The sequence below is a fragment of the Rhinopithecus roxellana genome, chromosome 13 (genome assembly GCF_007565055.1).
Source record: "Rhinopithecus roxellana isolate Shanxi Qingling chromosome 13, ASM756505v1, whole genome shotgun sequence".
Classification (NCBI taxonomy): Eukaryota; Metazoa; Chordata; class Mammalia; order Primates; family Cercopithecidae; genus Rhinopithecus; species Rhinopithecus roxellana.
This window is the reverse complement of record NC_044561.1, coordinates 8,948,353-8,969,782: the sequence shown is the minus strand read 5'-3', so window position 1 is coordinate 8,969,782 and position 21,430 is coordinate 8,948,353. Positions and strand designations below refer to the sequence as shown.

Genomic DNA, 21,430 nt, shown 5'->3' with positions numbered 1-21,430 from the left:
GACTGTGCATTGATGTTATTGCCATGTTATCGGTAGCTCATTCCAAGTGGTTCTTGTGTAAAACGTGCACCAGGAAGGAGAAGCAGACAGAGGAGAGAGAATCGGCAGGCTCTGTCAGGGGCCAGTGAGCTGCTCTCGCTCACACCTGGGGAAGTTCAGGGCTGACTGAGCCTCCCCAGTTCCCAGAGTGAGGGCAGAGGGTGCAGGCGGACCTGGATTCCAGCATAACCACCTGGCAGTCTGCTGCTTATGGCCTTGGCCATCCCCTGACCTGGCTGTTCAGGAGATGGGTGATCAGCAGACCTGCACCCCACAAGCCAGCACGGCACATCTCCCAGCCCAGGTGTAGGAGGGCCCTGGCCTGTGTTCAGGGGACCTGGAATGCAGTCTTGATGCACAGGGCACACCGGGGTGCTGGGGGAGCCAGGTTTCCAGGAGCTGCCCTCAGAGGAGGCACATCACATTCATTTCTCAAGTGGGTGGCAAGTCCCTAGGTGCTCCTAGGCAAGTCTTAGAACCATGGCTATGCCTGAGATCACTCACAGTGGTTTGTATGTAAAGCACCAGGAAGGAGAGAGAATCGGCGGGCTCTGTCAGGGGCCAGGGAACCATCCTCCTGCTCAGCCTGCGCAGTAATGTCGGGAGAGGCCGGGGCAGCTGCCAGGCGGTGACCCGGGAATGGTGCAAGCATTTTGCAAGGGCGCATGCAGCCTAATTAGGAGCCTGGGCTCCCAGGTGACCACGGGGAGGGGCGCAGACAGAAACTCACAGCAGCCCTGGTTAATCGCCTTAAGAGTCTCTTGTTTGTATAGTGCAGACTCGACTTGGCAACCGCCCAAATCAACTTGTTTTCTTACTGTCAGGTTCAGATTCTGGAGATGCCATCCAAGACGTCAGTGTGCGCCCTGAAGCCGAAGGCAGATGCCAAGCTAGGCATGCCCATGTGCCTGCGGCTGTGGCAGGTAAGGCCCCGCGTGCACCAGCCACGCCCTGCCGGCCACGCCCACGGCCATGAGTCATGCTCCATTCAGGATCTGATTTATCGTCAAGCCACTTAGGCAACTCCCCCCACCCCCCACCGCAGGGAACCTGTGCAGCCTCCTCAGTGTCCCCATGGCCGTCTGCTTCCCGCTGCTGCAAGGGGCCTCCCGTCAGCATCTCAGGAGAGGCCTGGCTTCAGCCAGCAGCAGTGGCAGCAGGTCCTTGTCCTTTGCAGGCTCGGAGGGGTTCATCCCGCAGCCGGTGGTGCCCTCCAGTGAGCAGTGAGGAGGGGACAATGGTGTCTGCCAGCGCCTCAGTACTTGGGCCCTGCTTAGGGCAGGGCGGGCCACGCTGACTAACTACAGCAAGCCTACATGTCCCCGCTTTGCTTGGAATTAATTTTTGTTACTTCTTTGCCTCTTAGAGGCAGGAGTGGACTTAACACAATGACATTCCCTGAGGCCACACTTGGAATTTCAGATCCATGAACACTTCCTTCCTTCTCAACTGTTCTTTGTGGTTAGACAGGGTTGGAAGGCATCAGCCGGGGCCCAGGTTGGGATTGCTGGGAGGGACTCTTCTGGACCAGCTGCCTCCATGCAGCACAGCTTCCTTGAGGCCAGCCTCCTCCTTCATCACCCTCCAGGCCAGGTGTAGCTGCCCTCCTCGGGGCTGCTCATGTCTAGGGCTGTAGAACAAGTGGTCCCATGCATTCACTTGGAAAGAGCCCCTTTAGCCCTGAGCTGCCTCAGAAGCCCGTGGTAAGGGGTCACCGGCAGCACCCTTCCCGGGGCCCTAGGTCATGCCAGGCACCCTCCTTTTCTTTTTTTTTTTTTGAGATGGAGTCTCGCTCTGTCACCCAGGCTGGAGTACAGTGGTGCCATCTCGGCTCACTGCAAGCTCCACCTCCTAGGTTTACTCCACTCTTCTGCCTCAGCCTCCCGAGTAGCTGAGACTACAGGCGCCCGGGACCACGCCCAGCTAATATTTTTGTATTTTTAGTAGAGACAGGGTTTCACTATGTCAGCCAGGATGGTCTCGATCTCCTGACCTCGTGATCTACCCGCCTTGGCCTCCCAAAGTGCTGGGATTACAGGTGTGAACCACCGCACCCAGCCCAGGCACCCTCCTTTTCTGTTCGACCCTCTTTTCTGTTCGACTCTGAGAACTGCCCTGGGCTGGGCCTTTACCAGGAGATGACTCTGGTTCACTGCCTCTTTGATCTCCTCATGAGAGCGAGACTGGACGGGCCTGTGCAGTTGGTGGGCGTCTGCGTGCCCTGCAAGGCCCACCAGGATAGGCACCCCCAGAGGCCCTGCCCCCAGCTTTTCTCTCTCTCCATGTGACCAGAAAGCAGGCGCCCCTTACTGCAGTCAGCTTTCCCCTATGGTTTCTTGACTGAGAAAGTTCACTTGGAATCTGGGGTCTCCCGTGGGCTGATCCTGTGGTGCTACTTCTGCGGCTGTGGCCTTTTGGGGAGAAGCCCTCACGGGAGGCAGGGCAGCTTCCGGGGGGCTCACCTGGGATGATGAAACTTGGTGCCAGCAGGTTCACAGCCGGGCCACAGGGACTACAGCGGAGCCTGGGTCATTGGCCTCCATGTGCCCAGACAAGCCTCCTCCAAGGGCTTGACAGGGATTCTGCTGGGAGGAAAAACGCCCCCCAAGGCTGGAACCCCACAGGCAGTGGGCAGGACGTCCAGATCCTGGGAAAGGGTGTCCGAGGCTGCACTGCTCCTGTTCCACCCCTTGGGAAACGTGGGTCATTGCACAATCATGTAAAATTCCAACAGAAAAATGCATAGAAAGGGATGTACAAACTTGTTAAGGTAATTAATGTAGTTGACAGAGGACAAATCGCGTTTCTGTTGGTGATGGAGATCCAGCGTGAAGCATTCCGCTAAGAAAAGCCGACATTAACTCCACATGTTCCCTTTTCCATCCCCACGCCTGAGGGTCGGGTTATAATTTGTCAATCCAATTGTGGCACAGTGGCTTGACTTGCTGTTTTTTTTTCTGAAACACTGAGAGTTTTCTTTTCTTTACTTTTTTTTGGGGGGGGGGCAATCTCATTTTTATTTTTTATTTATTTAAACATTTAAAAAAATTTTAATCTTTATTATATTCTTATTTTGCTCCTTAAAGCAGCTGACCTGCAACATAAGAATAATTGTTATTAATATATAAAAGATCAGGACCTATGTCAAGCCTGAGGCAGTCACTGGCACAGCCCTCAGGGCAAGGGCCCCTCCAGCCAGCCCTGCCCTGCTTCCTGGGGTACGGTGCATTGAGGGCTTCCCACGGCCCTTGACCTGCTGTGTCCCTCTGGGGCTGCCAGTCAATAGGAGGGGTACAGAGTGAGGCCTGGCCTCCAGGTCTCATCTGCAGGCAGGGAGAGGGCAGAGAAGAACAGATCTGGGAGACTTCAGATCCTCTCCCCAGCAGAGGTCAGGCAGCATCAAGGCTGTGGGCACCAAACTGCCCCAGCCACAAGAGGACTGCCCTGTCTGTGGTGTCTGTCACTGGGATCTACAGGGACCAGGGGCATAGCAGAGGCTGGCAACCACAGGGTAAGCCCCTCCAGGCCAGGTTGGCTTCTGCTCCGGCCACCCTGTGGCACCATGGCAGGCAGGTCAGTCACACACACAGTCCCTGCGCTGGCCATGGCATCTGAACTCAGAGGCAGTGGCTTCACACAGGCGCTAGGCTCGGAGACTGCCAGAAGGACATCAGTGACGGGAGCAGCCCCAGGCAGTCTCAGCTCCAGCAGTGGAGGACAGTGCCAGGGAGGAGGGTGGCGCAGGCTGGGAACAGGTGCCACCACAGAGCGCTGCCTGAGGGGAGCAGGTCCAGTGGGGAGAGTCTTTGGAGTCAGCTTCTGGGGTTGGTCTGCATTCCTGGTTGGGATGCGGAGTGTTCCCAGCTGCTCTCGCCTGGCCCTCACCCACTCTGAGTTCAGATACACCGCTTACCAGGGGGAGGCCCTTCCAGGGAGCCAGGGCTGCCTGCAAGGAGCTCCTGTGCAGAGGGCGTGGCACCCATGTCAAGGAGGAAAGTACTGTGGGTCCTGCACGCCTCATTTCCCAGCAGGTGATCTGAAAGGTGCCAACATGGAACTCCTCCCGGGGATAAAACAGCACACGCAGCAGCATGGCCAGGGCTTCTGCAGGGAGGGGCAGGGCGCTGAGTACACTCGGGGGCCTGGGGCAGCTCTGCCTCCCAGGGACAATGTGGACTCTGGCAGCAGGGCATGACTTGGGACGAAGCCTGGGAGAAGATGCCCCAGGAGGAGACGCATCGACTGCCACTTGCCTCCTCCCGGAGCCTCACTCTTCTCAGTTTCGTCTGTGTGAACTCTGTTATTAGAACCCAGCGGTTTTACAAGTCTTTTCCAGGGACATGTATGAGGACCACTGGACCAGCTCTGGCATCGCATTCACATGCCCACATCCTGCAGGGCACAGTGACTGTCCTTCTGTCCCTGGCCTGGCCATCCCCTCCAGGTCAGGGCAGTTGGCCTCGGGCTCCGGGCCTGGCTCCCCCGGTTCCCTGGAGCCCTGGTCCTTGCGCTGTTTGAGGACTCAGCATCCCTTTGTTAGGTACACCCCCTGGTGCCTTCCGGTTCCCCCAGGTCTCCTTGCTCAGCCATGCCAGGTTTCTCTGGGCTGTCATTCTTGGTGCCGGGGACTGACGGCTGTGTCCCCAGGGTGATGCGGAATCCTGCAGCGCTCTCCTCCTGCAATTATTCCAGAGGCTTAACAAACGAGGCGTCTGCCCAGGGCTCGGAGCCCTCTGACCTGCGCCCTCATTCATCACGAGAGCTCGGGCAGCTCGCGCCAGGCTTCAGGGGTGGGGGCTTCAGCAGCCACACTGACAAAGCACAGAGAGTTCATTTTTCATGGAGATGGAGCTCACGGTTTCTTCTGGCTGGCGGCTCTAGACAGGTGACCAGCCCCAGTGAGCAGTGGCCACACATCTTAGGCCTAGGGAAAGGAGGCAGGAGGATAGGTCCCTGTGCATGGGAGAGGTGGAGAGGGTTGGCAGCACTCACAGTGGCTGGTGAGTGCCCAGCATCACCCCTTTGGGCAGAACCCAGGATGGGCACATGCAGGTTGCAGGGCTGGTGAGAAGTGGTACAGCAGTGGGAGGCCTCGGGCTCAGCTCTGTGCCCTCTGCCCCTATGTCCTCGGGTTGCCCTAAGGGCAGCCGTGCCAGTCGCATGCTGACAGCATCAGCCATCCAGGGGCTGTACAGGAGGGCACTGGCGGTGCAGAGCTTCTGAGCTGTGTCAGCCACGTGGAAGACATGGGAGACAGCCCCAGCCAGCAGGAGGGGCAGGAGATCTCCAGAGCCCCTTCTCCCCCAAAACTCACTGACGTCAGAGTCCTTCTAGGAGCTGACTGCTCTGCTGTTCCCCGCAGGCCGACTGCAACCCCCGCCCACTCCTTCTGGCCGGCTATGAGGATGGATCGGTGGCCCTGTGGGACGTCTCTGAGCAGAAGGTGTGTAGCCACATCGCCTGCCACGAGGAGCCCGTCATGGACCTTGACTTTGACTCCCAGAAGGCCAGGGGCATCTCGGGCTCCGCGGGGAAGGCGCTGGCTGTCTGGAGCCTGGACGGGCAGCAGGCCCTGCAGGTCAGTGCGCCAGGCCCTGGGCCTCATTTATCCTGCTCTGCACTAACAGTCTGATAGGCTGAAACAATATTTAGGCATGAAGAGGAGTTGTTGCAGATCCCTGGCTAATTAATCACTTGGAGGCGGGTGCAGGGGGGCTGTGCATGGCTGGCGCAGAAAGAAAGGGGCGTGGGTGCTGGCAGAGTGTTCACATGGTTCGGGTTTCGCCCAGACCTCAGGTTCATGGCATTACATCTTGTCCATCTAGAGAAAGGCACGCAGAGTCCAGGAATACTCAAACCCCTTTGTGAAAACTCAGAGGAATTTGGTCAGTAAGGAACTGATTAATCAAAAAAAAACAAAAAAACAAAACAAAAAAAATACCAGTGTGGAAAACTGCAAGGAGCTGTGGCCCCCGTGGTGGTCTGGAGCTGGTCCGAGGGAGGCTGTTGCTCACGGGCAGTGGGAAAGCCCAGCAGGAAGGCAGGGAGGCCTCAGGGCCGCCTGGCGGTTGCCGAAGATCTTCTTGTGGTGTCTCCTGGGCTCTCCTGGCTGGCGTGGCTCGAGGGGCACCGTGGTATCCCTGTCTGGGCCTGTGGCTCCAGGGCTCAACACACGGCGGCCTGGCCTACACATGTGGCCCCATTTGGAATGGGAGGGATCGGGTCAGGCTGGTGGGAGCAAGCGGAGCCTCCTGTCCAGGTCTCACTCTGGTGCAGGTCTTGGGGCTGCAAAGACCATGAGGGATGAGGTGCTGGGTGTGGCCTGGGTACATCCTGGCTTCTGGGGGGTGGACAAGGAGCCCCCATTCACCAGAAGCCTTGGAAGCCTGAGACTTACCCACAGCCAGCGAGTGGCCTGATTGCCCAGTCTCGTGGGTGAAGGGCCTCCAGGGGGAGCTGCATGTCCCGTGAGGTGGCTACTGGCCGAAGCAGCAGCTCCCAGCCTCACTGAGGACAGGTCCTGGGGCTGCCCTTCTCTGTGGGGCTGTGGTCCAGGCTGTCTGTATGACAGGAGGCCACAGGGAAGGCATCCCTTGGGCCCCCAGGCAGGGCAGACTTGCCAGCAGCCCCAGCAAGCTTGCTGCGCCTCACGCTCACCCAGTCCTGGCCCCTGTGGGGCGGGGAGGGCTCACCTTGGGTCCGTCAGGCCCACTCCTGAGTAGGCACCACCAGAGCCTTTGAAGCATATGGTAGAGCTGCGAAGGACGGGCCCTGGTGAGACCAGGATACACAGAGGGGCAGGGTTCTGTGAGCGGCCCCAGTGCCCTGTGGGCATCACCAACCTGTGCGGGCACATGGCAGACTTGCAGGAAAGCTGTGTCCATCCATTGCCCATCCGTCAGCTGTCCTGGGGGTGGGGACGCAAGTCCCTACTGTAAGTGGCAGAGCTTCTTGTGTTTCCCCAGGAAGAAGGGTCTCCTAAGGCCTAGTAGGCCTGTGTGATGGGTGGATGAGAGTCATCATCATGCCCATTCTTAGCAGCTAGAAGCTGAGCTGCTCTGGGCACTGGGAGGCTGAGCCACTCTGGGTGCTGGCTCTGCATGTCTGGAAGGGGCATCTCCCTCCCACTCCCTCCCTCCTTCTCAAGCCTGGCAGGGACCCTGCAGGGTGCCCCCATGGGGTCCAGTGTTCACTTGGCACTAGCTTGTCCTTCACCAGTCTGACAGTAAAGGGCTGAAGACCCAGGCAGCTTCCCTGAGAGCCCCCGGAAGGCTCTTCCCTGCAGTCCCCACCCCTGCGCCCAGGACCCCGGGAAGGGGCCCTCCTGCCGTCCTGACCCAGATCTGCCTCGTCTCTCCTGGCGTGCTTGGGAAACAGCTGCTGGAACTTAAGACTGTAATTTATGGGGCACGTTCCAGTCCAGAGATGAACTTGACCGGAGTGATGAAATGAAAAGTTAAAGCAAAAGGAGGACCAGGTATTAATGAATTGAAAAGTGAGAGCAGAAGGGAGAACCAGGAACTGGAAGTGGTTGGCGTGGCTGTGGCGTGCTGGGCAGGACATCGGCCTGTGGTGCACATCAAAGGAGAAGCGCTTCCCCTACTGAGCCCTGTGTTGCATGGGCCAGGAGGAGGCCTGGGAGGGGACAGGCGACCCCAGGGACAGGGGACAGGGAGCTGTGTTGCATGGGCCAGGAGGAGGCCTGGGAGGGGACAGGCGATCCCAGGGACAGGGGACAGAGAGCTGGAGAGGCTGACATGCCACCCTCTGCCCAATGTCACGTCTTAACATTGATCCTAGAGGCCCTGGAGACTGCAGGTTCTGTAAAGCCCGGGCCTCAGGGAAAGCCTCTGGGGGCACTTTCGGAGGTGAGCTGCCTGAGAGCGTTCTTGCCGCCGGGAGCAAGCAAGGTGACCGCAGGTCCTCAGCACCCACAGGTGTCCTCACCCACCGCCTGCACTGTGACTCCTCGGCCAAGAGCCACATGGGTGCGGCTGTGTGTCCCTCGCACCCTCCCGCCGAAGCCTCTGATAAGCCAAGATCAGTCTCCCCCCAGCGGGTGCTGGGAGCGGAGACGCGAGTGAGGTTCCCGGAGCAGAGCATGGGTAATCAGAACCAGATGGTGGCCTGGCCGCGCCACGCATTCCTGGCACCTGAGGTCATGCGCTATGAGAGACACTGGTGGCCAGAGAGCCTTCCTGGAAGGGCCAGGTCCAGGCTGGGGCTTGGCCAGGGGCCGCGGTGGTGACGAGGAGGCTGCCCACATCAGGATGCCACCTGAGGATGCCTTGGAGGCAAGTGGCAACTGGAGCCCTGCCTTGCTAAGGTGGCTTTCTCACGAGCCGTCGCAGTTAGAGCCTGCGTTGTCATCAGATACAGGTGGTATGCAGGCCCTCTCCCTCCCACATTTGGGGTAGCGCCCACAGCCTTGAAGCGGGGACTGATTTACAGCCAGCCATATTCTGAGGCCTTTAAGTAATAATGAGGCTCCCCTACTCCAGACAGCCCTGGCCTGGGAAGTGGACCAACCGTGGCTCTCCAATGAGACAGGGCCAGGTGTCCCAGCTGCGCTCCCATCTGCACAGCAGTGGTGGCTGCTGCCGCCATCTGCCAGAGGCTGCCCTTTAGAGAGCAGTAGCAGAGCTGCTGGGCAGCCAGGAGGGAGGCCAGAGGGCCCTGGGTCAGCTCCCCGTGCATCGCATCAGGAGGAGAGGCTTGTGCAGGGCTTGGGCATGGTCCCACCTGCCATCAGGAGCACAGTACTACAGGGCCCTGGCTGCCATCACTGCAGGGCCAGGACCAGTCCTCTTCTTCAGGAACACAGGGCTGGAGCAGGCCCTAGTCTTTCTCCAGGAGGCCCCACCAGGCTTCCTGCATCGTCCTCATTTCCTGCGGGAAGCTGGTCCTTGCACCTGGTTTTCTTTACCTTGATGCTGTCACTGCTTTCTGAGAATGGCTGAGGTGGGTGTGGGGTCGTTCCTGTCCCTGCAGCCAGTGGCCGCCTGGCTGGTGGGTAGGCACAGCCAGGCTGCTGGGCAGGAGTAACTGTGCATCTCAGCTTCCCACAGGTGAAGACACCCAGTCAGGACTCCTACGGAAACCTCCCCGCGCGCCTAGTGGCTCCAGGCATTCAGCAGCTCTTTTCTCCCTGGGAAGGACCTTCCAGCAAATTCCTATCAAGAGGGCCCTGAGCAGGCTCCAGTGGCTTCCAGTGAGGGCCATGGCGTGGGGCCTGGTGTTTGCTCTCTACCACTGACTTAGGGCAGAGGTCATAGGAGAGAAACGGGTGACGGTGACGATGGCATCAAATCAGCCTCCTGTTCTTGTTCCCAGCCATCAGTTCCCTCCCTGGGCCACTGTGTTCTGGTCCCCGAGAGCAGGGAGAGGCTCCTGGGTCTGCAAGCACAGGCGGTGAACCCCACATGCGTGACACATACATGCCAGCATCCCCCCACGGCCCTGCACAGCAGGTGCTGGCCTTCATGGCCCCTCAGCCGGGTCACAGGGAGCCAAGTGGGGAGGCAGGGGCTGGTGTGGAGGGAGGGGAGGCAGCCCTGAGGCCGGGTGCTCTGCACACTGAGGCCAGCCTGGGCTTGTGGTTGCCAACCAATGGCTGTGTGTCATGCTGCAGCACGTTCAGCACAAGGAGGATGCTGCCAAGACCCCTAGAGCCAAGGTCTGCCAGGCAAGAGAGGTAGAGGACAGGCAGAGCATCTGGGATGTGCTGGGACTGTGCTGGTTACAGTGGGGGGTGGGAGGGGAGGGGCCATGAGAAGGGTCAGGGCTGCAGGCCTTGCTAAGTCCATGAACAGGGGGACCTGGGCCCTGGAGATGCCTTGAAAGGGCAGGACAATGGGCCTGCAGGGGCTTGGCCTTGAGAGACAAGCTGGTGTTGAGGTCGGAGGGCAAGGTGGCTGAGAGGGCATGGCGAGGCGCCGACCTCACTGACCAGGAGCCTAGAGCAGCGTCAGGGGGCGCAGGCGGTGGTATCCCAGGCCGGGGTGAGGGCTGTGGGTTGTTTGGTGGCATCTCCTCACCAGGCAAGGCTCCTCCCACCTCTCCTGGGGAAAGAATCTGGGTCTTGAATGGGTGCCTGATGTCACCGAATGCTCTCACTGTATCTCTATGACTCATACAGGTTTTCTTCTTGAATCTGTTCATTGCATTGTTGGAGTTTTCTTAAACATTAAAACAACTAAAATCCTCAGTCTGTCCCTGGATCTCAGGGAAAAGTCCTGAAATCACCACAAGCGCCCCCCACGTGTGACATATGCTCTGCCCATTCCACTGGGCTGGGCCGGAACTGCCCAGAGCCACAGACTGACTTGGGTCTCCCTCTCCCACCACCTGCCTAGTGACAAGAGCCCCAGGCTCAGGAAGCTGGTGGGGAGCGTCCCCTCTTCTCCTGATGGATGGACACATTTGGGCGGTGGAGGTGGGGGATTGTGAGTGACTATAGGTTGGTCTTCACCTGCACCATTACTGGGCAGTTCTTTTCTCTGCCTGGGTTGTTTTCTTTGTAGACTAATTTAGGTTTCCTGATTTAGGGAATTTTTCTAGGAATGTGTGGGCATACAAATCCTCAAGGTTATATTCCTAGTGACCTTTTTTGGACTGCTTGTGATGATTGTTTAAATTTCTGCCGCATTCAAAGCTCTGTCCCTGCTTTATTCCTGATCAGTCTTGTATGTGTTTGTCCTTGAGCATTTCTATCTTTCTGTTCATCATTTCTGTCCTTGCCATGCTCTCCCTCCATCCCATGTCCCCTGGGTTGCATCTGCTGCCCTGCCTGGGGTCAGGTGCACAGCCCATCGACACTCAGCCTTCCCTTGCTCGCCCCACATGGAGCCCGTTTCCACAGGTGACCACCCAGCTGGGCTCCCTGGTGCAAGAAGACATTGTCTTCCTCCCCTCACTTCCGGGCAGACCCCATTTTTATTATTTTTTTCCATGTTGCTCATTTGACACAAAGACCCCATTTTTATTTGTTCTCTGGCTGCTGAGTTAATTAGAATGCTTTTATGGTTCTGAATGTTTGATTTTTTTCCCCCAGTTATTTTTTAGTTTTCAATTTCTAACTTAATTAACATTGTGGTCTGGGAACAAGGTCTGAATGATATCAGTTCTTTGAAATGCAGGGCTGTCCAGTTTTCATAAGCACTGCACATGTGCCAGGGAGGCGCTGCTGGTTGTCAGATGCCCCGCTGCACACGTGAGTGCCAGGCCCATGTGTCTACTGATTCTTAGGCCTTTAAGTCATCCTGCAGGTGACCAGGGTCCCCAGCAAGTGCAGAGAGGCCTGTCCAGTTCCCTTTTGCTGGGAGCCTGTGTTTGTTTTATGCACTTTGAAGCTGGCCTAGGAATATGCCAGTTTAAAATGGTAATTCCCTTGTGGGTGAGGTCTTCTCTTCATTCCCCCTCATCATCTCTAGAAAGGACAATTGCCCCAAAGCCTATTTTTCCAACTCTTAGTATGGCTCAATCCAGGTTTCTTTTGGTCGCTACTTCCCTTTATAGCCTTATATTTTAATCATTTTACCTCCAACCTTCCTGGCGCTCCAGGTGTAGACACATCTCTTATGGAAGCAGTTCTCATGTCGATAATTGCATTTCATGTGTGGGCATTCTTACATCTCAAGCCCTGGGCATTCTTACATCTCAAGCCCTCCTTCTGGAAGCCAAAAAGCACATCCTTTAGGGATTCCTCGGCCAGGGGCTTCTTGGTGGCTGTGCTGGTGGCCTCGGAGTGCACGGGCCTGGATGCCAAGGGGCCGTTCTCTCAGCAGCAGCAGCTGCTGGGTCTCAGATCTAGGTCTTGCTGCTTCCCTGGGCTGCTGAGAATTCAACTCCCAGCCTGGCCACCTTCCGTGTGGCTCAGTCCCATAAGCTTTGATTTATTGTGTCTTCATTTTAATTCAGTTCAGAATATTGTGATTTCCTCTTTGATCCGTTGGTTCCTTGGGGGGGTGTGTTAATTTCCAAATATTCATTGATTTTGTAGCTATATCTTTAATCTAGCTTAATTCTGTTGTCAGTGAATGCACGCAGTGCAATTGCAGTGTTTAGAAATTTATGGAGGCTTGTTTTTGGCCCAGCACATGGCCTGTGTCGGGGAGTGCACCACATGGACTTGAAAGGAGCGTGTGTTCCGCAGTTGTAGGGTGGAGCCTTCCGTCAGCCTGACCCAGGTCAGTGGACGTGGTTCCAGTCTTTAATATCCTTACTGATTTTTTGGTCTAGTTTTTTTTAACAGTTACGCAGAGAAGGCTCTTAAAATCTTTAACTGTGATTGCAAACATGCCTGTTTCTTTGTCTCTGCCAGTTTTGCTTCATGAGCTTTGAAGCTCTGGGGCTGAGTGTGGGTGTATAGGCGCTGAGATGTCACCTCGTCTTGGTGCAGGGCCTTTTTCTCAACACAAAGTGTCCCTTGTCTCTTGTAATGCTCTTTGTCTTGAAGTTGGCTTTGTCTGATGCTAAACAGTAGCATCGACTTTCTTAGGTTTGCCCTTTGCATTTTCCTCCCTGCTTCTACCTTCAACCTGTCTTGACCTCTTGACATTTAAAAAGCATCTTTTTTTTTTTTGGTTTTTTTTTTGAGACGGAGTCTCGCTCTGTCACCCAGGCTGGAGTGCAGTGGCTTGATCTCAGCTCACTGCAAGCTCCGCCTCCCGGGTTCATGCCATTCTCCTGCCTCAGCCTCCCGAGTGGCTGGGACTACAGGCGCCCGCCACCACGCCCGGCTAATTTTTTTATATTTTTAGTAGAAACGGGGTTTCACTGTGTTAGCCAGGATGGTCTCGATCTCCTGACCTCGTGATCCGCCCATCTCGGCCTCCCAAAGTGCTGGGATTATAGGCATGAGCCACCGCGCCCGGCCGCATCTTTTTTTTTTTACTTTTTTATTTTTTTTTTTGAGACAGAGTCTCACTTTGTCGCCAGGCTGGAGTGCAATGGCATGATCTCGGCTCACTGCAACCTCCGCCTCCCAGGTTCAAGTAATTCTCCTGCCTCAGCCTCTCGAGTAGCTGGGATTACAGGCTTGTGCCACCACGCCCGGCTAATTTTTGTATTTTTAGTAGAGATGGGGTTTCACCATGTTGGCCAGGCTGGTCTCGATCTCTTGACCTCATGATCCATCTGCCTCGGCCTCCCAATAAAAAGTATCTTTAGAAGACAGGTGTGTCTTGCTTTGTGATGCTTTCTGACAATCTCTGCCTTTTGACTGATGCGTTTAGTCTGTTTGCATTCACTGTAATTATTGACATGTCTGGGATTAAGTTTAACATCTCTATACTTATTTTCCACTTGTCACTTCCATTTTTGACCACTTTTCCTCCTTCTCGACCTTCTTTTGTGGTAATCAAATATTTATTTCTTAGTATTCTGTTTTGTTTCCTCTATTGGCTTCTTAGCTAGACCTCTTGCCACTTTTGTTCCTACGTGGTTGCACTTTAAGAGTGTGCACCCTTCTCAAAGTCTCCTTAGGATCAGTGTTGTTCACATCCCGTCTCACAAACATGACCTTGTGCTGGTGCAATCCCTCCTGCTCACCCTTTTAGTCTTTCTGTGACTGTTGTGATCTGTATCTACACACATTCAAAACTGCACCTTACAATATTAGTTTTCCTTTTCTTTGAGGCAAGGTCTTGCTCTGTCATCCAGACTGGGGTGCAGTGTTGCAATCACAGCTCACTGCACCCTCAAACTCCTGCCTCAGCTTCCCGAGTAGTTGGGACTATAGGCACGTACCACCATGCCTGGCTAAGTTTTTGTAGAGATAGGGTCTCACTGTGTTGCCCAGGCTGGCCTTGAACTCCTAGGTTTAAGCAATCCCACATGCTGGGATTACAGGTATGAGCCACTGCATCTGACCAGTTTTCCTTCAAATCATCAGTTAAAAAAAAAAAAAAAAAAAAAAACTTAAAAGAAATAAAAAACATAACATGTTACATTTACTCACCCCTTTGCCATTTCTGCTGCTTATCCTATAGACCCAAGTATCTTCTTACATTTTTTTGTAGTGCAATTCTGCTGGCAAAAAATTCTCTAGCTTTTGTTTATCTAAAAAATGTCTTCATCACCCTCCTTTTTACAGAATCCTAGCTATGGAACTTGGGAATGATAGTTTTATTTTTCCTTGGGCCCTGTAAAGATGTTGTTCCTTGTTTCTGATGAGAACTCATGGTATCCTATCATTCCCATGCATGTAATATGTCTTGCACCATGGCTGCTTTCAAGATTTTTTTTTTTTTATCTGTGGTTTTCAGCAGTTTGACTATCATGTGCCTAGATAGATTTTCTTTTCTTCTCCTGATTGGGTTCTGCTGAGTTTTTCATCTATATATTCGTGTTTCTCATTAAAATTGGGAAATATCCAGCCACTGTTTTTTCTTGACCATTTTTCACTGTCTCCTCCTTCTGGGGCTCCTGTGAGTTGCGCAGTCTGATAGCATCCCATGGGCCCCTGACGCTCTGTTTGTTTTGGTTCAGTCATTTTTCTCCCTCCTCTTCAGATTGGACAATGTCTGTTGATCTGTCTTCTAGTTCACTGACTTTAAAAATAAATATATTTCCAATCTGCTGTTAAGCCTATTTGATACATTTTTCATTTCAGTATTGAGCTTTCCAGTTCTATATTTTCTATTATGATTCTTTTTTATAATTTCCATTTATCTGCTAATAGTTCCTATATGCTTATTGAAGACAATTTTTTTGGTAATTATTTGAATACATTTTCCTTTCATTTTTTTTGAACACATTTAAGTAGTTTCTTTAAAGTCTTTATCTGATATGTTCAACATCTCTGCCATTTTGGGGTCAGTTTCTATTAACTGCTTTTTCCCCTTAACTATGGGTCATATATTCCTGCTTCTTAGCATGTCTAGTAATTTGCTGTTTGTGTGCCAGACATGGTAAATGATACATGCTGAATCTCTGGGTTCTGTTATTTTGCTCTGAAGAGTGTTTGCTTTCATTCTGGTGTGCAGTTCAGTTACTGACTGTTCGCCTTGAGCTTGTGCAGGCTTGGCTTTTGGCTTTGTTAGGGCAGGTCTGTGGAAAGTTCATTCCCAGGCTTGTTAAGTGGGGTGGAACTCAACTTCCAAACTCTGCCTCTCCTGCAGACCTTGTCAGGGCTTGGTTTCTACTTTTGTTCTGGTAGATCTAGGGTAGGCCATACTCTAAGACAGAATCCTATTCCTGAAGTGATGCCGTTCTGGTAGCTCAGCTGGTCTCAGGCTGTCACGCAGTCTTTGCACTCAGGCTGACTGGACCTCCAGCAGTGTTGACCTCTTGAACCTGTTCTGTTTAACTCTGCAGCTCTGGTAAGCCCTGTGGAGTCCACCGTGAGCATGCGCAGTCCAGCCCTCACACAAGACTCATAGGGACCCCTCACACAGTCTTCAGCTCCCTCCATTCCTTTGCCTTGCCCCACGGATTTCAGCCCTCTGACTGCTCTAGATTCTGATCTTTGCCTCCTCAGCTTAATGTGACCACTATGTTCTGTGTGGACTTCATGCCGAGGGCATTGTCTCCAGGCAGAGAGCTGTGGGGGCATTTGGGAGGCCCACCTCATCAGCTCCCCTTCTCTGCCTAGTGTTTCCTGCCTGTAAACAGTTGCCTTGTGTATTTTGTCCACTTTTTATGATTGTTTGCATCAAGAGGACTAGTCTGGTACCAGTTACTCAATTATAGCCACTTTCCTATTGTTCTTGCTTTATGGATGATATGTCAGTTTATTGGCTAAACAGATATTTACAGTTATTTTGGGGGGTGGGGGCCACAAAGTCTTGCTCTGTCGCCCAGGCTGGAGTGCAGTGGTGTGATCATAGCTCACTGCAGCCTCAAACTCCTGGATTAAGCAATCCTTCCACCTCAGCCTCCCAAGAAGCTGGGACTACAGGTGCATGCCAGCATGCATGGCTAATTAAAAATTTTTTTTGTAAAGACAGGATCTCTATATGTTGCCCAGGCTGGTCTTGAACTCCTGGGCTCGGGCAGTCCTCCTGCCTTGGCCTCCCAAAGTGCTGGGATTATATAGCTCTTCACTGGGAATTGTACTCTTTATCATTGTTAAGTATTTTATATAACCTTACCTAATGCTTTGGCCCTGAATTCAAATGTTCTTATTATTCAGATTACCCTGTTCTTCTTGTTTGCATTTTCCCGGTATATCTCTGCCAAGAGTTCCTTTGGAATCTCCCTTGTACATAGCACAGATTTGGATTTCACTTTGAAATTCAATCATAAACCTAGACTCAAATGATCCTCCAACCTCAGCCTCCCAAGTAGCTGGGACTACACAACCACACCTGGCTAATTTGTAATGTTTTTAAAAGACAGGGTCTCACTCTGTTGCCCAGGCTGGAGTGCAGTGGTGTGATCTTAGCTTACGACAGCCTCAAACTCGCAGCCTCAAGTAATCCTCCTGTCTTTGCCTCCCAAGTAGCTGGGATTACAAGCATGAGCCACCACACTCAGCCTGTTGAGTATATTTAGATCTTTTTTTTAACTTTATGCAGATATACAAGCGAAATACTAGGAAACAAAGGCACCTACAGTGAGGTGGGATAGGAGAAGGAAATGATGCTATTTTTGTCATTACTTATGGTGGGGGAGCTCAGGTAATCTCTCGGGGATGAGGTTGACTATTGTATCTTTGGCCCCTAAGGACAAAAACTGAGCTAAATCAGTGAACTTAACAACCATCCCACCTCTCTCAGTGCCTCCCATATTTCTGTGAGTTATATAACCGGTTTCACAGCCATAATCCCCATATTGTCTTAGAGCTAATCCTATAGGCAAGTGGGTCCAGTGCTCCCTGCCAGACCATTTGCAGCAGTTCTTCAGTTATCTCTTACGAGACTGGAGTTAATCTTTTAGTCCTTCAAGAACAGCTTATGGCTGCAGGATTCTCTGAGTTCTTACATGTTCAGAAATGTTGGTCTGTTGTTTTTATAGTTGAGCGACAGTTTGGCTGGATATAAAATGCTTGGACCTCGCTTTCCTCCTCAGCCTTTGCAGGCATCACCCCATCATCCCTTGGCACCCATGTGGCTGCGGAACATTCTGAGGATGGCCTAAATGGCACCCTCGTCATCAACATGGTCTTTTTGTCTGGCTATTAAAAGTTTTTTCGCTATGAAGTCCGATAACTTTATTACAGCGTATCTTTTTTTTTTTTTTTGAGACAGGGTCTCACTCTGTTCCCCAGACAGGAGTGCAGTGGCAGTGATCTCAGCTCACTGCAGCCTCCATCTCCTGGGCTTAGCTGATTCTCCGCCTCAACCTCCCGAGTAGCTGGGATTACAGGCACATGCCACCACCCCCAGCTAATTTTTTAAAAAATTCTTATAGAGATGGAGGTCATGCTGTTTTACTCAGGCTGGCCTCAAACTCTTGGACTCAAGCAATCCTCCCACCTCAGCCTCCCAAAGTGCTGGGATTACAGGCATGAGCCACCACGCCCGGCCCATTCTGCTCACTCTCCATCATTCCTGCCCTTTGTGTCCCTGGCTGTCCTGTTAGAGTTGCTGCTGCTGCTGATTCTCCTTCATTGCTTTGAGTTTTTCTTCCAGTTCTCCCCTGAGCTCTGCCAGGTCAGCTTTCCTCCTCCGCGTTCTTCTGCTTTGGGTTCTTGTTTTACAGACGGGACGCAGAGCCAGAGCTTAATTCATGAAGTTTTCTTTTGTTAATTTATGACAGCATTGCTTGGTGACAGTTTCCATTGGCCTCTGCTGAATGTTGCCATTGTTTTTTCCTCTTTCTTCTTCCTTTTTTCCTTGTGCTGTCTTTGCAGAGATGTGTGATTCGCAACTGAGGGCAGCGTGGCCCCATCAGGAGGCCCTTAGAGAAAAGGGTGCTGACGGAAAGCTCACAGTGCATGGGGCCGGTGTGGAAGGAAGTGGCCCTTGTTTCTTGTCATCATGGTGGCAAAGTGCCTCTGTTATTCAGTGTGTGGGCACAGAGGTGCCAAACTTCCTGCAGCACATGGGACAGCCCTGTGGAACCAAGAAGTGCTGTGGCCACAGAGGCAGCGCTAATCCCCCAACTCCCCAGCTCCCTGCTTGTTGTAGGAGAAGAATGTCAGGGAGGGGTCAGGGCAGGAGGGTTCCTGCGCACCCAGCGCCGAGTGTGGGACGCTCGGCCCAGGAAGAGGCCAGCGCCCCGACAGCCCCATGCACATAGGATCTGCCTGTGTGGCTCAGGGTCTTGTGCAGTGCCCCACCCGCTCTCAGAACCCAGCCGGGGATGTTGCCCCCACCAGGCAAGGTGCCCCCACGGGGCAAGGTGCACTGTGTGGTTCCTGCCGCCTCCAGGATGTCTCCCCCTGTCCCCGCCTCATCCTGCCAACCCCCAACTGGGTCTCGCTCTTGGCAGCGCTCCCAGCCCTGTTGAGCTTGGGGGTTCACATACCTCATGGTTTTGCTGAAGATGGAGTTTGTATTTCTCATCCTCATCAGCTTTGGGGTGGTTGTGAGGTTCTTTTGGGAGAAGTGCCAGCGTTCTGCTGCTGTCAAGCCCAGGACGTGGCCTCTCACTAGGCACTAGGGTGCAGTGTCTTCCCCGGGGTGAGGAGCCCCAGGATCCAGCCCCTCTCCTGCAGCTGGGACATCCCTGTCTCTCTGCTGCTCTCTGACTGGGGAAGGAGTCGGTCAGAGCTGGTGCAAGGAGCAGCAGGGCAGGGCTGAAGACCAGTCTGAGGGGAGGGCTGGAGTCCCTCATCGTGGCCTTAGGAAGAGTGGGAGGTCAGCTGTGCGGGAGTGTGTGCCCCTCACATCCCGGGCCTGTGGGCCTGCGTCTCTCCTGGTTCCAGCTGCAGATGGGGTGCCGGGGACAGCACTGCCTCATGGGCTTAAGCAGTGGCCTAATGCCTCCCCTCACTCTCACAGGTGCGTGGGACTCATGAACTCACCAATCCCGGGATCGCCGAGATCACCATCCGGCCAGACCGCAAGATCCTGGCCACCGCAGGCTGGGACCACCGCATCCGCGTGTTCCACTGGCGGACGATGCAGCCGCTGGCCGTGCTGGCCTTCCACAGCGCCGCCATCCAGTGTGTGGCCTTCGCCGCCGATGGCTTGCTGGCCGCGGGCTCTAAGGATCAGCGGATCAGCCTCTGGTCGCTCTACCCACGCGCGTGACTCACCCACTCCCCTCCCGGGAGACAAGGAGGGCGGGCAGGGAGGTGGGCATCGGGCCCCAGCCTTGACCTGAAACCTCAAGGGCCTCTGAGGACCAGCAAGTCATGGCCCAAGGACCACGAGGTTGGTGTTTCCTTTTGTGGAGTGTGTCATCACAGGACGGTGACTCTGGGGGCCAGCCAGAGTCCTGGCCGTCCAAGGCCTACGGGGGAGACGTTGGCTTGGGCCTGCTGTGTTGCCAGCTGAGGGTATTTTATAATAAATTTCCATTGCCAAGTTGCAGGCTTGAGGTGGGAGCTCCCTGAGGAGGCCCTGGTCCCCCACTTAGCATCAGTGCCCTCAGACCCCCACCAGGCAGGATGCTCAGCCCCACCCTCACCCACTGTTGAATGGGCCACCCCAAGTGTGGGTTTCCTGGGCCAGGCCTCGGGAGATGATAGGCCCCAACCACAGCTGCCTGTCGATGTCCACGTGATCCCTCGCCCTGAGGAAGCCAGGAGCTCCCAACACATAGGTTGAGGCCAGGATCAGGATCAGGAAGTAACTGAACTCCCTAAAGAGTGAAGCTGAAGCAGAGAAAGGTGCCTGTGAAGGATGGCAAGGGGGGCTTGCAGCGCACAGGGCCAGGCCAGATGTGGGATCCAGGAGGGCATGCCTGCCCAGAGAGGGTGCAGTGGAGAAGGCACGCAGGGTGCGCCTCCAGGTGAGTGCTGGGCAGAAGGCACGAGAGCGGCGAGGGAGTGACAAGCACTGCCTCACAGCGGTCAAGGCCACAGTCACAGCTGCAGCTGCACACAGGGTGGCCCCCAGGGCACAACACAGCAAGAACAGGACTTAGCAGCCAGAGCCTCACACTGCAGGCAGCCAGGCCCAGCCTGACCAGTCGTCTCCTCCTAAACGCGGGTGTTGATTAGGAAAGAACCATGACCCTGAATACTGGAGTGGGGCCCATGGGCAGATCCAGAGAAGCTGGGACCACAAACGCCTGCGTCTGCCCTGATTGCCGGAAGAGCACCTCTAGCTGAAGGCCCGGGGTGGCCTCCCTTGAGGCAGTTGCCCTGCAGGGCCTTGCCAATGCTCCTTGGGACCGCCACCCAGGCTTCTAGTCCTAGAACTAGACTCGAGTCCAGCAGGCCCCCGGGGTGAGGTACAGAGGGTGACCCTGAGAGGGGTGCCAACCTCCTGCAGGACCACGTGGCATTTCCAGGTTTACAGGCAGAAATCTGGAGAACATGTGTGGGACGGATCGGAAGGGTGTGGGATCCAGGTGGCCAGAGCATGGGTGGATTAGGGGAGTTCCTGGAACAGACCTGTTAAACGGAGGGCTGGACTGGGCGCTGCAGCTTGGGGCCAGGAAGGCTCCGGCGCCGGGTTGGGGGTGGGGGGCTGGATTACAGCCTGAGGGCAGCTGCACTGGGATAAGTGGATGTGACCAGCCGCCATGGGGTACGGTCGAGGAGGGCTTCCAAGGCCTGGGGATGGGGGTGTTAGATTTGTCAGTGAGACCTGCGCACCCACTGCAGGGGGTCCCAAGACCGCACCTCCCAACCCCACTGTGAGGAACGTGGTTGCTGGGGGCCCGGAGTCCTCGAGGGGTCCTGTGACCACTCTTCTCTGTTGGTTCCACCAAACGGGAATGTCAATGCTGGCCGGGAAAGCAGCCCCTGGCCCAAGCTTGGAGACCGCCTGACTTGGGCACTGACCTGGCCCCATTGGACAAGGGTGGCCACCAGGTGCCCAGGACCTTTGGAGGGGGGGGCCCTGCTGCTTCTCCTTGAGTGTCCTGTAGCCAGCCACTGGGATGCATGGGGCACTCCGGGAGGGATTTTCACATCACTGAGGTGTCAGGGAGGGAAAGGGTCCTGGGTTTAGGCTGCAGTGACTGCAGGTGCTGAGGGAGCTGCACCCTGGGCACTCATCATAGGCTGTCACGGTGAGGGAAGGTGTCAGGTTCTGACATCCCCACGACAGCGGCAGGGTAGGTGGAGTGGGAGTTGGCCTTGAAGTCTTCCTGCATGCCCTTGACAGCCTTGTCAAAGGCCCCCACTGGGCACATCTGCCCCACCTCAGCTCCCACCCTGAGGGTTCTGGGCCTCTGCCCCTTCCCCTTTTTATGTCCCTGTTGTCTTTGGCATCATCACTATAGTTACAAAACTCCCTAGGTCCCACAGCCACAAGGCGTGCATCCCACATGAGGGCCCAGGTGTGCGCGCCAGCATGAGGTTGGCGAGTGGCGCTGCCTGCCGGCG

At 54.7% G+C, this 21,430-nt stretch overlaps 1 protein-coding gene across 1 annotated transcript in view; it reads left to right on the top strand.

The window, feature by feature from the left end:
- The window catches only part of GNB1L (G protein subunit beta 1 like), a 68,704-nt gene extending 49,243 nt beyond the window's left edge, over positions 1-19,461 (top strand). Inside the window, exons 6-8 of the mRNA XM_010388457.2 lie at positions 864-962; positions 5,402-5,617; positions 18,930-19,461. Of these exons, the coding sequence (XP_010386759.1) occupies positions 864-962; positions 5,402-5,617; positions 18,930-19,181 (567 nt within the window). The 3' untranslated portion in view covers positions 19,182-19,461. The remainder of the gene's footprint in view (positions 1-863; positions 963-5,401; positions 5,618-18,929) is intronic.
- The last annotated feature ends 1,969 nt before the right edge of the window (positions 19,462-21,430 follow it).